Source organism: Scardinius erythrophthalmus (genome assembly GCF_964197995.2).
Source record: "Scardinius erythrophthalmus genome assembly, chromosome: 9".
In the NCBI taxonomy this organism is placed as follows: domain Eukaryota; kingdom Metazoa; phylum Chordata; class Actinopteri; order Cypriniformes; family Leuciscidae; genus Scardinius; species Scardinius erythrophthalmus.
In genome coordinates, this window is record NC_138229.1 from 23,078,889 (window position 1) to 23,095,871 (window position 16,983).

The following is a 16,983-nucleotide window of genomic DNA, read 5'->3' on the forward strand; positions in this document are numbered from 1 at the left end:
GAGTGTACATGTGGTTAATTTGTGTAAGGGGGCCCAGGCCAGGACGAGGGTGATCAGGCTTCAGAATGTTTCTCCAGATCCTCTCTGCTTTATGCATCACCAGCCTGGCTTTCCAAACTGAGGAGGGGAGAGAATGAGAACAGGGCAGACTGGTTAGGAACATGAAATGCCTTTCCCTCTGCTCCTTTACTGTGGCAAAGCCCTGGTTTGAACACCAGATGTTTGAATATTTCCTTTATGATGTTTTTGATTAAATAGGATGAATCCTGCGCCCATAAGGAGGAATATTTCTAGAACAATATTTATGGTGACACGGTTACTTCACTTCCTTTTAATATGATAATTAGAGAGTGAAAACATCAAAGAGACGCAATGGTTTGACTTCTCCGTATACTGTTATGAATAAATGCACGGAATAAAATAAACAAACAAAGTGCAAATTGTATGCTTATGCCGGAACTGAACGTGTTTTTGCACCTATTGCTTTGATACCTGATACTGCTTAAGATGGTGAACTTTTGAACAACTTTTGAACAGTGCAAATAATTTAGCTCCCACGTTTGTTCCACCATTTCCACCATGCATTTTTTTTAATATGCAGGATAATGCAGAACACATATGAATTGCTAATTAATATACAAGTTAATGTCAGAATAAAGTGGGATAACGTGAGTGATTGTTTCGTGTGTTTGCTGGTAGTGAGCACAGCTGCTCTTTAACGCAGAAACTCTTGCAGAGCCCCAGAATCTCGCATGAGAAGCTCCGAAGGCATTTTAATCAAAACAAGATGCCCCTCTAGAAGCTGGAAGGGGCACAGCTGAGACATATGCAGGACCAGCGTCTGTCAGGAACTGTGGTTAGACTGACAGATGAGCCAAGCACAGGGAGTGCCAGGTCTGTCAACAACCTCTGATAGAGCTGAACGACTCAAATGCTGCCGCTGCAGATGGAAAGATCCGGCTCTGCTGTCATGTACCCTAGTACTTTAACATTTATGATTATTTCATTTCTTGGCTTGACGTTTGTTCTTAATAGTTCTGACACTTATGAAAGCAAGTTTTGCTGAATCAAAGTCCAGCAGCTACAGTCTCTGGCCCCCGACACCACAATGTTACAAGTTCCCCTCACATTCGCGATGTGAGATCAGATTACTGTCTGCTGCCAGAGGTCACGCTCGGTGTCCAAGTGAAAGGTACATGTCTGAAGACATCACATTTTGTTTCTTTTAACTAAAACAATGAACTAATGGTGAGATTGGAGACCTGAGGTCGTGAGACTGAATTTGTAAGCAGAGTACAGAGTGGTGAATTGCGGAATTATTGAATTACGACTGTGTCTGAAAACTTGTTGCCTCACTGCTCTACAAGCCAATGACTTCACAAGCAGCGTTTGCGCACAAAGGTACCTTCTAAACTGATTTCCGGCTTCAGGCTTCTGATGCAGCATAATGGATCTACAACTAAATAGAGAGAGCTTTGATGATTGTAATGTTAATATTTAATCACCACAATACTAATTTCACTTCAAATTATGTCGAAAGCTGAAAAAAGTGAGCAAAAACTGAACAGCAGCCAACTTTCAGACACGTTTTTTTAGCCCAACTGTCGGAATTGGACGCACAGTATAATGAGCTATACAGTGAAGTATTGCTTCGGCAGTGATACAACTTAAAAAATTGATCAGATGAAGGTATCTCAGTAGACAGGATCTGACACAATCATTAAATTCAGACATGGCTTGTTGCCTTCCTACCTCCGTATGCTCCCTGCAGGAGGATTTTTAAGCTTTCAGACACAGCCCAAAATTCAAAGATATTAATCACAGGTTATGCATTCTGTTTTCCACCCAGGTCCACAAAAGTTAATTTCTCAAATATGATAAAATATATAAACTCTAATAATAAAAGCTTATAATAAGGCAAATAAGCCTTCAAACTTCAGGGGGTTTAAAACATAACATTTTTAAAATAAAGGTTTGCCAAACTTTTTTTGTTGAACAGATCTGTGTTTCTCTCACCAGTGAGAGGAAAACTGTCAACCTCAAGTGAACCGATCGCAGGATGCTTTGAACTTGGTGGGGAAATTGCTGTTGCTCCCTTCATACAGTATACTTGGCTATCAGGTAGCCTTTTTTTTTTTCTTTTTTTTTTTAATAAATGGGGTAGAGAGAAAATAGCTTCAATGTATTGTGAATGTGATGGATTATACAACAACATATCTGCAACTTTGACTGATGTGGTGTTTGCAGGTTTGAAATCTGCCTTGCATGTTCAACACAACTGCCAGAGCTGAATTTTTTAGTTTTGGCTAGTGGTGATTCCCCTGATAGTGGCCTGTGTGGAGCTGTGCAGTCATCTGTGCATGAGTAAACAACATGAGTGAGTGGGTCTGACCTCCCGTTCACCCTCATTCCAGACCCTTTGGAGTCTGCTCAAAACATGGAATCTGGCCTTAACTCCAAACATCTCATTTTCATCCTTCAAAAGGTAGAAGATTCCAACTGAGATTATGGTAAAGGGTCCTGTCTTAAGATAACCAATCTGCATTAGGCATATTTGTAAGCAATTACCCCTGGAACTCTCCTGAGATGAAACAGGACTTTTGTTGTCAAATTTGTAACCGTGATTCCCTCCCAACCACTCCTTTTCTGTGCAAAAGACTGTGAGAACATAGCATATCTATCAGATTTGATTATTCCGATCAGACTATGAAGTATGTATGAATAAAGGTCTTAAAGTTCAATAGCAGGAAGCTTTCGTATAGAGGAACAACTAATCAATCCCAGAGCTGACAGCTGTGCAATTAATAATGATTGTAATGTACGGGCCACATGAGCAGCGTCGTCTCGGATTATAGAGGTGTGTAGGAAAACATTGCCGGCTGACGTTGTTCAGAGGTCATTGAGTGACGGGATGCTGAACAGCTGGAAGAGTGATGAGTCTGAGAGTTCACAGCAGGCTTTGCTTAAGTGAGCTAGAGGGTAAAATGACATTCCTCACATTCCCGTCTGTCGATTTTTGGTCTATGTATTTAAAAACCTTTACCTACACCTATCTTGGTGCCAGGCTGTGGAAAGACTAGACAGCTCAACCTCAAGATTTGCTCTTAATATTTTGGTTAAATGAATTGCATGCTTTGTGGCAGAGCTTTGGCACAGTTTTAATGAATGGGTTGCAAAATTGCTGTGTTTGGTTAATGTTTGAAAACAATTGTAAAATTTTTATTGTTATTTTACAGAACGTGCACTTACAGTGTACTTACTTAAGAAAGTACTTGGTAATATAAGGTAACTACATGGGTTAAGGTTCTACACAAATTTCTATATTAGCAGATGACATGCGTAGGTTCAGGGTTAGTACCTAGTTATTACCCAGTTATTGCAATTTCTATAAGTATATATTGTACAGTCAAACCAAAATTATTCAGACACCATATATCATTTTTGATATTTTTTTATAGTGGGTGCAGGACACTATAGTTAATTTATGTAAGTTAGGATACCAAGGACTGTACATGGGGAAGAGGACTGTAAAAAAAGTGCTACTGAAATTGCTTGTGTTATTTGAATGTTGCAGCTGCAACTTGGATTCCTGATGGTTCAGTCTCATCTCCCATTCCCTTTAAAAGCCAGTTGCACTCGCACCATGGCAGATTCGCTATTTACATAGCGGAATTTGCAAACGAAAAAATGGATCTGCTCGTGCGCGAGGTTTAAGCGAACGCGGGTTGTTGACACACTTATAGGCGCATATTACTAACGCGCTCTTTAAATAACAACAACAAAAAATTGTGCAGTCTATTTCAGTTACCTCAAAATATCAACGCGGCAACAATGCGCCTGAACACACCTCGTTTTCAGACCAGCACATCCATGGGCGTACAAATGGGCGCAAATGCATTTGCTATTTAAACAACTTAGCCTACAGCGCAGGACGTGAAAATGATAACTGCGTTGGGCTGAAACTAGCAAAACTAGCAAAAAACATTTGCCTGTCGCCACATTGCGCTGGGTGTGATAGGACCCCTTAAATATGGGTGTAAATAGAGATAACTGGGCTTTCATCTCCTCAGAGTGCATGGGTGAACATGATCCAGATCAAACTACCTCGAATTTAATCCTATCCTGTTTTCAATATAAAGCAGCGAAGATTTTTTAATCGTTTTTATGGGTGAATACATTTTTGGGTGAATTATCTCTTTTGTGATGGTTTATTTCAATTAATAATTGAAAGTCAATATCAAAATCACCAGGCCAAGCAATTTTGGTGTGCCATTTCACAACAGCTTAAATCTTATCCCAGCTCCCTGTTATTTTTTAAAATAGATTAAAAAGAGATGCTTGGAAAGTAAACTGTGCTACTTTGGTTGCAAACAAGCCTCAAACAGTGTTTCTTTGTTGTTGTTGCTTTGAAACACTAGATGCTTTATTTTTGTCTGCTTTTTAAAAAAAAAAAACCTTTGTCAAAGTGAGCATTAGTCAGTGGATTAAATGGCTAGTTGGCATCTTGTCTCTGGAGTAGTTTTATGTCTGAGAACCTCATTGCACCTGCCTGGAATACCAATCCATAGTCTAGTATTCACCATAGACAGACTTTAACTCTTAGATGAAAAGAGGAAGAAGGCCTCCCCTGAACAATTCAAACAAACGTCACAGAGGTATTTCACATTTTCAAGGTTCGACTACCAATGGTTTGTAGGAAAAACTGTTTAAGTTCTACATTGACATTAATAACGTTTTAGCTTCAAGTTTCATGTTTTCACCTCATTTTCATTAGATTGCAACCAGAACAGGCATGGAACAGTCTTAAAATAAATACAATAATGAGACACAATTCGTGGCTTGAGGTAATTATGGCTTCTGTGGCATTATATGTGGTTTTGGGTTAAATTTGGCAAAGGTACTTCTTTAAACCAGAAGTTTTGGGGGATTTACAAGAAAATAACTGGAGCAAATAAAACTTGGAGGCTTGGAGAAAAAAACAAAATAGTCTTTTTTTCCTATATTGCAAACATTACTGAAAAACGTTCAGATTCTTTAAGGCTAAACAATATATATTCTAGAAGGTCCTTAAGAAGCAGTCTGAAAATGCAAAAGTCATGCCAGAAGCAGGTTTCTCCATATGTTTGTTGTCATTTGATTGCTACAGTGGTACTCTTGTGGAGGTTTTCACAGATGAACCATCCATTGATTTAACACTAATGGAGGATTAGTAGATTTTTAATCCTCTTCTTAAAAGCCTGACACACTTTAGTATCAGTGCAAATGCTCTATAGCCCTCAGACCGAGGAGCTTTAAGCTGCTGAAATCCCATGCTTGAGTAATGCATTAATGTGTGAAACAGACACTGGCACCCTGATTACAGCTGCTGCTTTAATGTTTAGTCAATCTGTCGAAGAGAAAAATCTGTATGTGAGTGTATAAACTGTTAACTCAGGAAACATAATTTTAGCCACCTGTTGAGTTCTTACAATAAGCAACTTTACACTTCTAGCATTTAGCAAGATAAATTAAGCAAGATGTTCCTGGTGGTTAAAACCCGCAAACTTTCAGATATATGCACTCCAATATTCTTTCACACATTCATAGCAAGCAACATTGTGGCTGCATCTGAAATCACATACTTCCTTACTATATAGTATGTGAAAAATAGAGTATGAGACAAAAGAAGTATGTCCAAACTCACAGTACACATAAAAGAGTAGGCAAAAAGTACCCGGATGAGAGTGAGATTCTGAAGTGTGCATACGATTTGCACACACTTTACCATCCCATGAGGCCACGGGAGAGGATTTATGAATGGCTGACGCTGGTAGGTCACATAATAATGACAGCATGGTGGATGTAGTATGTCCGAATCACATTCATACTACACACATTCATACTATATACAACGTTTAGCGGTCGTGAAGTAATAACTTATTCAAAATAAGTGCTTTTTCGGATGCAGCCTTAGACACTGACTATGTGAATGAACAGATGGTCAAATGTTCTTGATGCTCATTGGATTATTCTCAAATCACATGATCATCAGGTGGGTGGAATTAATGCTGCTCACATGCCGCTGTCATTAAAGCAAAAGGGGGAATTCTAAAAAATTCATTCCTCAATTCAACAAATTGTCATGCTGATAATACTATTACAGCAGATCCAGGTCGAAACCAAGTTGGCCAGTTGATAATTTGGCTGATTAACCAGTTTGGACCTGCTAATGTCTATAAATGAAACCATGTCAAATCAGCTTTAAGCTGGATTTTCTAGCAAGGTTGCTATTAGTGTTTTGAAAATGACCACCATGACCATGGAGCTCCTCCTACTGTTTGTTCAACTAGGAGCTAATGCTTTGTATTAGCTGTGCAAAGCAGTGTAATTCAGCTGGTAGTGAGGGTGGGTATCTATCGTGTGAGTCAGGGCTCAGGGCCATGCAGCCTTCACGGCCACTTCCAATTCTTTGTCTCTAGTGGTGACATTAAAATGTAATTGGCTTCTGCTTCTTCTGCCAACTGTAGTGGCTCCCCATAACATTATGGGACTTTGGCTGCTCTGAGGACTAAGTTTGTGAATGTGGTGGCTGTAGCAATTCAATCAAAGCTAAATGTCTCACTATATGCTCCCTTCTGGCACTTTGAGTTGTGTGGGGGTTTTGTCCTTACTGCTTTCTATTTCTTAGAGCATTTTGTATTTACTTTTTCATTAATTATAGGGGTTGGAACCAACAGCCTGTTATGAATAAGATCCGGTTTGCATGGCGTTTACTACCATTACCGGTTCTTGCACATGCAATTTTTTTTTTTTCTAAATGAAATGTGTTACCACATTTTTTTTTGTTTAATATATAGTTACGGCCAAGTATTTTAGAGATTTGTGCATGTAAACAAAGCTTTGGCAAGAATTGTTTTAAAGGGGACATATCATGCTAAATCCACTTTTTTAGCCCATAAATGCATTTTGTTGTATATTTGGAGTGTTTTGAAGTACATAAAATATGAAATTATTCTCTTCAGGTGCTTCGTTGATATCTTTATATTCTGTTTTGGTCATATTTTTCAACCTGTTCCGATTTTTCTGTTATCTATGACGTTTTGTGAACTAATACGTCACAGTATTTGCAGCGGAACTGCCAAATAAGGACATTGACTCCCGGCCCAACACTTCGAGCAATCTGCCATTTCTATTTCTCACTGCAATTTTGTAGTCCAAGCTAAAGGATGCAGAAGTTACGAGAGGGTAAGTTAAAATGTTCGGTTGTTGGATGTAGTAACCCACACACTTCATTACACCGTCTAATGTAGATGAACTGCCGCGCTTGTGTCAGGACCAAGCGGCAACCTCCCCGTCTCTCTCTTGAAACCAACACGGAAGTGAGTTAAACTGCAATTCGTTGACTGGCCGCTTGAGGCTGTTGTCAGAAGCGAGTCAAATCTGTATCTCCTCCATGTTAAAATGCCAAATTTTACAGCAGAAAAAAACGTGTTTAAAGCCTGGTGTCTGTATGTGGATTTGGTCTATACAGCTCATTTTGCCCTTCATAACAACTGTGAGGGGGGTGAATTATTTTATAACTCGTCCGTTTAGTTGATTAATATTTAAATTTAAGGGTGTGGCCAAGCTACTTGAGTGACAGATGGATTGTAGTGATGGGAAGTCCGGTTCTTTTCCGCGAACCGGTTCTTTCGGACAGTTCGTTTCAATGAACCGGTTCAAAAAACCGGTTCACCAGTTCTTTTACGTCATCACGTAATGACGTCAATTCTATCATCCCGGCGTATAAATATACATTCAAATAAAGGCATTTGTAATCATAACTTCAGTTAAATAATAGTACTCATCGTCATAATCATCTTGGATAGGTTTCTTATATTTACGTTTTGAAAATGAACCCAGTAGGCCCAAGGCAATGCGCAAACGCGGATGTTTTACATGTCTTAAAGTGAATAAACTGGTCTTCATCATTTTTATTTTATTTGTAATTAAATAAACTTACATTTCGCCGCTTAAACTTACATTCGGCCCCTCATTCAAGTCCTTGGTTCACCCGTGCTCATGTAACAGCACAGCACGCAGTATATAAACACAGCATCAGTTGGCCAAAAGAAAGTTCGGTTCAGAGACGGTGCGATCACGCATGCGCAGTCTCTCCAGCTCATCGGTTTTCCGTATCGAACGTGTCCGAAAGAAACAGTTCTCGGTTCTGTACTGGTGATCCGAGAACTGCTGCAACAACCAGTTCTTGACTCGAGAACCGTAGCATATGCCTGTGTGTGAGCTGAAAACTACTGAAACCTTACTAGGCTAATTCAGTCGACAAAACTAAAAACTCGATGCATGTCTGACTCCAGTAGGCTATGTTTAATACGTTATGTTTTGATTAACACATTATAAACATTTAATTTGCACCCTTTAAAACCTTGGAAAGAGTTTACGTCAAAAATGTATATCAACTTACTTAGAAATTAAATGATCTGTTCCTGAAAATAATGTTTTAGTATAATAATAAATGTTTAGTTTTATAATCCATTCATTGTTTCCAATCTTTAAAATAATACAGTGAAAAGGTAGTAGCCTATGTGATAAACATGTTTCTAACATGTTTTATTTTGTTACACTTATTGATGTTCAATAAAATACTTAAGAAACATGCATTTCGTCCCTCTGAAAAAATTGCACGCATGCTCAGCTCATCAGCTCATCGGTTCTCCGTATCGAACGTGTCCGAAAGAAACAGTTCTCAGTTCTGTACTGGTGATCCGAGAACCGCTGTATACCTGTACGTTCGGTAGTGCGCGCATGCTCAGTATCAACTGCTCGTGCTCATCACTTCTCTCAGCACAACATGTCTCAGTTCAGTGAACTGTTGGATTTACTAGAGTAACATATATGCCTATTTCGGGATATTGGTTTATTTTGAGTCGAAGGGACTGTCAGGACTCAGGCATGTCCGAAAGTGAGTAACTTAACTTGTGGATCAGCGCTGACGCAAGACGCGAACTGCTTCGAACGATTCAGTCCGATTTAGTGTACTGGTTCGACCAGTTCACTAAAAAGAACCGGTTCAAAAGAACGATTCGTTCACGAACCGGCCATCACTAATGGATTGCCGCTGTCAGTGCTAGCCGTTTGTCTGCTGTTACTAGCCGTCACTTCACCTCAGCAATGTTAGATGCTGAACTTGCCATCTCTGCAGTGTTTGTGCTTTTTTTCGGGATTATTATTTCATACAATTTAATACTTGGGTAACGTTACAAAGCCCACGTCTTTGGATTCCGTCGTTATCGTTCGAGAGAAAAACCAGAGCTGTATTTCAGTTGTTTTCCTTTGTGAACATGCACTAATGGATGTCTGGCAATGTCGTTGCTTTTTGGGGTTTTCAAATTTAAAACGTCAATAAATGCTCGTTCGTTCTGCTCTCACGGAACAGATGGATTATAATATGCTTATGTAAGTTACCGTCAGATGAAATCATGCAGGCGTCGGCGCTTTCTCCGTCCGTGCAATAAATGCACATGAATGAGCGCGGATTTTCTAGCACATTTACTTGCACTTCAAAGGCAATATATCTATGGTTTAACGGTTAAACCATAACCCATTTGAGAGACGGCCAACATCAGAATTTAAAATGGACTGAATAAGCTCTCTACGAACTTGAGCGATGCCGCGCTGACGGACCATGAAAGAGTGACTGACATGTATGCACATAAATCACCTTCATACACAAACACTCTCGAAGTAATACACAGTCTCACTTGTAGCCATGTCTTTTAACTATTATAATATTTCGAAGGGCAAAAATAGGAACGTTTAATTGGCTTTACATCATCAGCTAACTCGATCACGTCGAGCTAGGTGATTTCAGATAGCCAGGCCAGGCTCCTCAGCTCCACTCACGCCCCGCCTGTTTGCCTATTTTCTGTTATCCGGGAGTGACGCAAGGCCAAGATGGCGACGGCCGGCTCCGCCCACTTTAGGCTTCAAAAATGCTCTTCGGAAACCTACGGGTGACGTCACGGACACTACGTCCATATTTTTTTACAGTCTATGGTCAGGACGCATGTTTAACTGAAAGAACGAGCAGAGAGAGAGACCCGGTCGCGCGCGCGCTCACTCTCTCACTCTTCAGAGCCAGACGAACGTGTAAACAAGACATCACCGTCTCCAAACTAGACGCTGTCTTGCTCTCTCTCCCTCGCACATATTAATCAAAATAAATCGACACGGTGGTAAAAGGTCGGAAGACCAAAGTTTCATGTGTAAATACAGTAACACACCAAGACGTTGTTCTGCAGATTCGTCGTCTTCATTTTCATCTCGCTCCGGCTCTGACTCTGGCTCGAACATGTAAGGCTGGATGGACAAGTCTTCCGTTGTTGACATTTTGTTTATAACGTGTGAATAAAAAGTGTCTGTGCCGCTAGATAATCGTATCTCTGCTATCAAACTACAAAAATGGCTGAACGGGGTGGAGTTGAACCTCTGCAACCTGTAGAGGGGCGGGGTATGAAGTGTCTCAGTTGTATTTAAAGAGACCGCACCAAAACGGGTTGATTGAGACGCACCTCAGAAAAGGGGTAGAAAAGGGGCCTGTGGAGCTATAATAATGAGGAATTCAGACCCAAGCATTGCAGTTCCGCTTTATATAGACTACAAATGTATGATTTATATGTAAAAAGGAACAATTTAAAAGCATGATATGTCTCCTTTAAACGAACTTATTGAAATTACACTCGCTAATAATAAATATAATATAATATTATATTATATTATATAAAATAAAATTATGATATATATAATAAATTGGCAATAGAATCACACTTTTTTCCAAATATTTAATCAGAACAGAAGCTTGTTAAATGTGTCGATCAATGGACTTAAATATCTTGTGCTGTTATAGAGATATGATCTTCATAAAGGCAGTGCTTGAAGACTGAGCTTGCTTGCTTTCAGATTCTTGTGAATGGAGGCATATCCGTCATATATGGGATATGATTATGAGCTGCTGTTTCCCATTATTCAACACAGTGCACTGTGAAACTGTAGGAGACAAAAACATCTGTCAAAGGGAACAATGGAGTCATCATGCCCATAAATTAATGGAAATAACAGAGTTATGGCTTGAGTTTTGCTGAACAATACATATTGCAGTTAAGCTGCTCGCAGTTTAATCAAATGGAATAATAAAAGCTTGGTAACCCTTGATCCTCATCCAATCATTACTTCCCTGATGGTTCAGGAAAAAGTAAATAAGGCCTGATACATTATATCTGGGGTTTCAGGCATGACCTGGGCCAGATCATACAGTGGAGGAAATTCATGGTAGATTAGTCTGTGAATATGGCTTTTGCAGGCTGCATGTACAATACATGCTAGATCTCAACAACACTGCCAGAGAGTCATTTTTTCTTAAGCTATGAAACACTTTCTACCTCAGTCAACATTGTGGGATGGAGCCAAGTGCTTTGCATGTGCAGAAAGACAATGCATTAACTGAGGAAATGATTTGAAAAGGAAAGACTGCTATTTATTTACATTATTTCAACAACTTGTCTTTGTTACATAATGATGTATTGTTCTCAGAGTGGTTTGAGTGCAATATCATAGTGTGTTCTTGTCTTTCTCTCTCTCTCTCTGCCTTTCCTCTTCATTTTTCTATTTCCCTTCTTCCCAGATTCGGACCTTAGTATGCGAACATTGAGTACGCCAAGTCCAGCTCTGATATTGCCACCTCGTTCATCTTCAGCTGTACTTAATGGCTCCTCTACATCCTCTTCCACGTTCGGCACGGAAACCATCGCCATGGTCCACACGCCGCCCACTTCCCTCACCCATCCTCAGAGGGGCCTGCGGCAACCGAGAGACCAGCAGGGGGCGCCCATCGACATCCTCCCCGACCATGCTTTCCTACAGATCTTCACCCACCTGCCCACCAACCAGCTGTGCCGGTGCGCCCGCGTGTGCCGTCGCTGGTACAACTTGGCCTGGGACCCCCGCTTGTGGAGGACTATTCGTCTGACTGGAGACGTGCTACACGTGGAGCGTGCGCTTCGGGTTCTTACTCGCAGACTGTGCCAGGACACCCCCAATGTGTGTCTGACCCTGGAGGCGGTGGTGGTCAGTGGCTGTCGGAGGCTGACTGATCGAGGACTGTACACGGTGGCACAGTGCTGTCCAGAACTCCGTCGCTTAGAGGTGGCCGGCTGTTATAACGTGTCCAACGAGGCCGTGTTTGAGGTGGTGTCACGCTGTCCCAACCTGGAACACCTGGATGTTTCAGGTAATTTGTTTCTTGAGTGAGGATGTTTGGTTTTATTACTAGTATTTATCTCTCCTAAACAGGTGCTGCCCACACTGAATGCAGTCAGAAGATATGTAATGTTTAATGTACAGTTATAGCAGGATTTTAGATCAATGCGATTTCACATTGAGTGCCCAGCTACAAAAACAGAAACAAAGCTACCATCCAAATGGTTAGGACAAAAACTCAGATTTACAGTATTGTGATTGTTACATTCGGCTTGGTTCAGAAAGTGTAAAGGTCACAATAGCGATGAGCTTAATTATTGGAAATAAGGCCCTGTTGATAATATAAGAAATGTTCTAATTTTATTTATGATTTATTTATAATGTAATTGCTATTTTACATTTTGTTAATTTTTAATTGTTTCAAATGGTTTTGCTTCAGAATCAGGACTTTACTTTGGACATCAATTGGCATCCCAACACAGCACCAAAATTGTTATGTTGTAATTTAACATCACGCAATATTACATAAACTACATGCTGTATGCAAAATTATTCAAATTATTCATGACCTAGACTGAATTTAGAAAATTGACTAACTTTGGTTTCTAAACGTGTCTTTAATTTCAGTGGTCTCATGGTCTTGGCTGCCACATATCAAATCCAGCTTTGATTTTCCCCTGCTCTCCACAATCCTATCCGAACAGTCCTGAGAAATGTGTCACAAAAAGAGTATTTGAGTGTTGACTTGACACATTTATATTCAATTTGACATTCTCAAACTAACATGCCAGTAAAGTAGCTGTGTTGGTCTACAGACTCTCTAAAAACCCAGAAGGATTTGTATTCAGCTATATAAATGACTTACTGACTCAGAGCCAGACAGCCTGTGCTTCACCTGCTTTGTTGTCCAGCACAGAAGACAGTTTTACTCGCAGAGATTACTGAAATGTCCAGAACTTCCTCTTGGAAAAGCTGGAAAAGGTATTAATAGCTCTGGCATTCTGTCTGTGCTCTCTATACTTCCCAAAAGAAACATAAGCCCAAGCAGAACCAGGACCTCTGACTTTAAGGTGCTTTGGGAAAATCTGCTACCCCAATTTAGAGAATCAATCATCAACTGTATTTTGTATAAAATAAATGGCTATTAAGGTAGATTATTAAATGTTCATGAATCTTTGTCCATTTCTCCAGTTTGTTTTCAGTATTGTGTTCCCAGCACATGCTATTAATGACTTTACCTGGCAACATTTTAGCCGGATTTCCTTTGTTTTCTTGCAAGTATTACATTTCATAAAGGACTATATAGAGGTTTACAATGTAGGATTCAGTGAATATGTCAGAAAATAATAATACTCCTCCTCATGTCCTCAAGTCCCTTCCCTGGTGTTTTATTTCCAACTTCCTGCACTGCACTTCCTGTTCAAGCACGTTGTTGTTTTCCCTGTGTGAGTGCAGGGGTCCGGCTGGAGTCCCTCTGCCGATGGACTCGAGCGTTGCATTCTCACTGTGCTCCTAAAGGACACATGGGGAGATCCCATCCCCCACTCCTCCTGATATGACTCAGTTCAGATGTCTCTGCAAGGTTTCAGTCAAACCCTCTGCTGCCATTTTCATATTCTTCCGATATTCTGCAATAACCTTCAGCTTTAGTTCTACTGTCTGAGGTCTGATGTTGGAGTTTCACAAGTTAAATCAGATGACCAGACAGCAGAGGAGATACATTTCTTAGATGGAATGTTTTACATCAAGGCTTTCTGTGATTCCTGTAAAAACAGATCTAAAACCAAAAATTGGGTTTTCCTTTAATGTGCATCTGACAAGATGAAAATGTCTGTCTTTTGGGGGTAAAAAGCATCACATGCACATGGTTCTAAAGAGATATGTTTTCTTTTTCTATAATGGTCAAAACAGTCCCCAAAGCTGAAATGTGTCATTTTTCTTAAAATACTTTCTCCTATGGCAGCTCAATATGCAGAGACAGCTATAAGAAAAAAAATGGATCACATTTGGTTCTCAAAAAATAAAGCAAAGATGTGGGTGCTCCAGAAAGAATATATATTAGTGAATATCTCCTCGCGAAATACTTCAGGCACATAGATTGTGATATTAAAAAGCCTTTTTATTGTAGACCTAGACTATCCTAAAATTTGAATATGTACTAATTCTTAAATGCAGACAACTCGTATTATATGATAATGTGAATAATATATAGTAATTGTATAAAAACTATATTTAATATTTATCATTATTACCGTATTGTTATTATTACCAAACAGTAAAATTAGCATGAGAGCACAATTCCAAAAAAGCGCTGATGGGAGTGGAAAGTTCTGCGCGTGATCTACTGACAACGCACAAATTAAAGAACACAGACGCAGCCAAATCATTTCCATAATGACCAACGCAATCTACCAAGAGTAGCGCTAATTAGTGTCTGACTCTGGTTTAAGATATGCTTTTTTGGGGGCGGTAAATAATGGCGCAATTACCAGTAAATTGACTAGCGCAAAGCTTAGTAAATCACCTTGCATGATTCATTTAAATACTCTCCTCCCATAAATTTTGCGTCTGAAAGGGAAACTCCTACAAATGCAAGTGACAAAAGTCAGCTGCAAAAATAAGCCTGTCCACACCTTTTCGGCGCACTTTTTTCACTGCGTGTCTTTAGTAAACCCTGACAGTAGCTGTTATTAAATCTGGCCTTTTGGTAACACCAGAACCACAGAAATTACACACTTCATTTTTAAGCACAGGTTTCGGTCAAATGTTTCATATCAGGTTCAGAATTCTTACATATTGTGTGTGCAAATGAAGTTCGCTTTGTATTACACTGTTCATATTGTTTACCGTCTTTGTTCTCTGCAGGGTGCTCTAAGGTGACGTGCATCAGCCTGACTCGGGACGTGTCCGTGAAACTCTCCCCTCTTCATGGCCAGCAGATCTCTATCCGCTATCTTGACATGACTGACTGTTTTGCTTTGGAAGACGAAGGCCTGCACACCATTGCAGCTCACTGCACTCAGCTCACCCACCTCTACCTGCGGCGCTGCGTGCGTCTGACCGACGAGGGCCTGCGCTTCCTGGTCATCTACTGTCCGTCCGTGCGGGAGCTCAGCGTCAGCGACTGCCGCTTCATCAGTGACTTTGGCCTGCGGGAGATCGCTAAACTAGAGGGCCGCCTGCGCTACCTCAGCGTAGCGCACTGCGGCCGCATCACAGACGTGGGCGTGCGCTACGTGGCGAAATACTGCATCAGACTGCGTTACCTGAACGCCCGTGGCTGCGAGGGACTGACGGACCACGGCATTGAGCACCTTGCCAAGAACTGCCTCAAGCTCAAGTCCCTGGACATTGGGAAGTGCCCGCTGGTGTCGGACGCAGGCCTGGAGCAGCTTGCACTAAACTCGTTCAACCTGAAGAGACTGAGTCTGAAGTCGTGCGAGAGCATCACGGGCCGTGGGCTGCAGGTGGTTGCTGCGAACTGCTTCGACCTTCAGCTGCTGAATGTACAGGACTGTGACGTGTCACTGGAGGCGCTGCGCTTTGTCAAACGTCACTGTAAACGCTGCGTCATTGAACATACTAATCCAGCCTTTTTCTGAGAGCTGCACACATGAGATTGCGTGGACGGATTTGAGAAGATAATCTCTTTTGACCCGGGCCGGTGACGTCTCTGCTAGACAACATAGCCGAGATTTGCACTGCTGCACCTCTGTATTTAATTTGCATGGTTGGGAGAAATCTTAACTTTTTAATCCATCTATTTATATTTTTATTCACTTATATATTTTTTTGATTACTCATCTTTTGTATATGTCAGATTGTATTACATCTAACATGTACATTGCAAGCAATGAATTTTCATGAATGCAATTTCTTGATGCATAGAGGATTACATGATGTGACTTTAACCAGACATGAAACTAGTTTGCAGAACTACATTGGTCCATAATTCAGTTTTTTTAGTGTTTACATTTGATATCTCTGTTGTGAATGTTTTGCTTTGTTTCATCATGTAAGCCTTTCTGTCTTGGTTTCAGTGCCAAGTAATATTACCGAACAGTGCCATTTTTGCTGTGACGTTCACCTTTGTAATGGTCAATAAGGCTCGTTTCAGGTGTTTAACAAATTGAAGACCACGGTGGAATAAAGAGGTCTAAGCCATATCAAACAAAATCATGATGTCTGCTTTTATCTTGCTAACCTGCAGTAGTCGAAGTCCATGAAAAAAAAAAGCACAAAATATGCTATTACAGTGGTTGTCAACCTGTGGGCTGCTACATTCTAGAATTGTACATTCTAATTACTCATCTTGATTATTGAATTACATTAAATGGTTAGTTCACCCAAAAAATTGCGTTCATCTTCGGAACACAAATTAAGATATTTTTGATGAAATCTGAGAGCTGTCTGACTCCATCATAGGCTTCTATGCAATTTCATTCTGCCAGTCCAGAAAAGTTAGTAAAAACAACGTTAAAATAGTCCAAGTGACTACAGTGGCTCAACCTTAAGTTTATCAAGCGACAAGAATACTTTTTGTGCGCAAAACCCCCCCAAAATAACAACTTTATCGTGTGTGTGTGTGTGTGTGTGTGTGTGCGCTTGTCCACCCATCTTTTGAGGATTAACCGCACCCACGGATCCAAAATTTCAATGCAATGATCTCCGAGCCACTTCATTATCACTCTTGCCTTATGACATGATGTTCCATCATGCCACGGATCATCACCAAATTGCTCCTGGATC

The 16,983-nt window shown here is 40.5% G+C and overlaps 1 protein-coding gene across 1 annotated transcript in view; it reads left to right on the top strand.

The window, feature by feature from the left end:
* Positions 1 to 16,582, top strand: part of fbxl7 (F-box and leucine-rich repeat protein 7) — a 34,124-nt gene extending 17,542 nt beyond the window's left edge. The window contains exons 3-4 of the mRNA XM_081374013.1: positions 11,660 to 12,265; positions 15,100 to 16,582. Coding sequence (XP_081230139.1) covers positions 11,660 to 12,265; positions 15,100 to 15,836 — 1,343 coding nt within the window. The 3' untranslated portion in view covers positions 15,837 to 16,582. The remainder of the gene's footprint in view (positions 1 to 11,659; positions 12,266 to 15,099) is intronic.
* Positions 16,583 to 16,983: the final 401 nt, after the last annotated feature.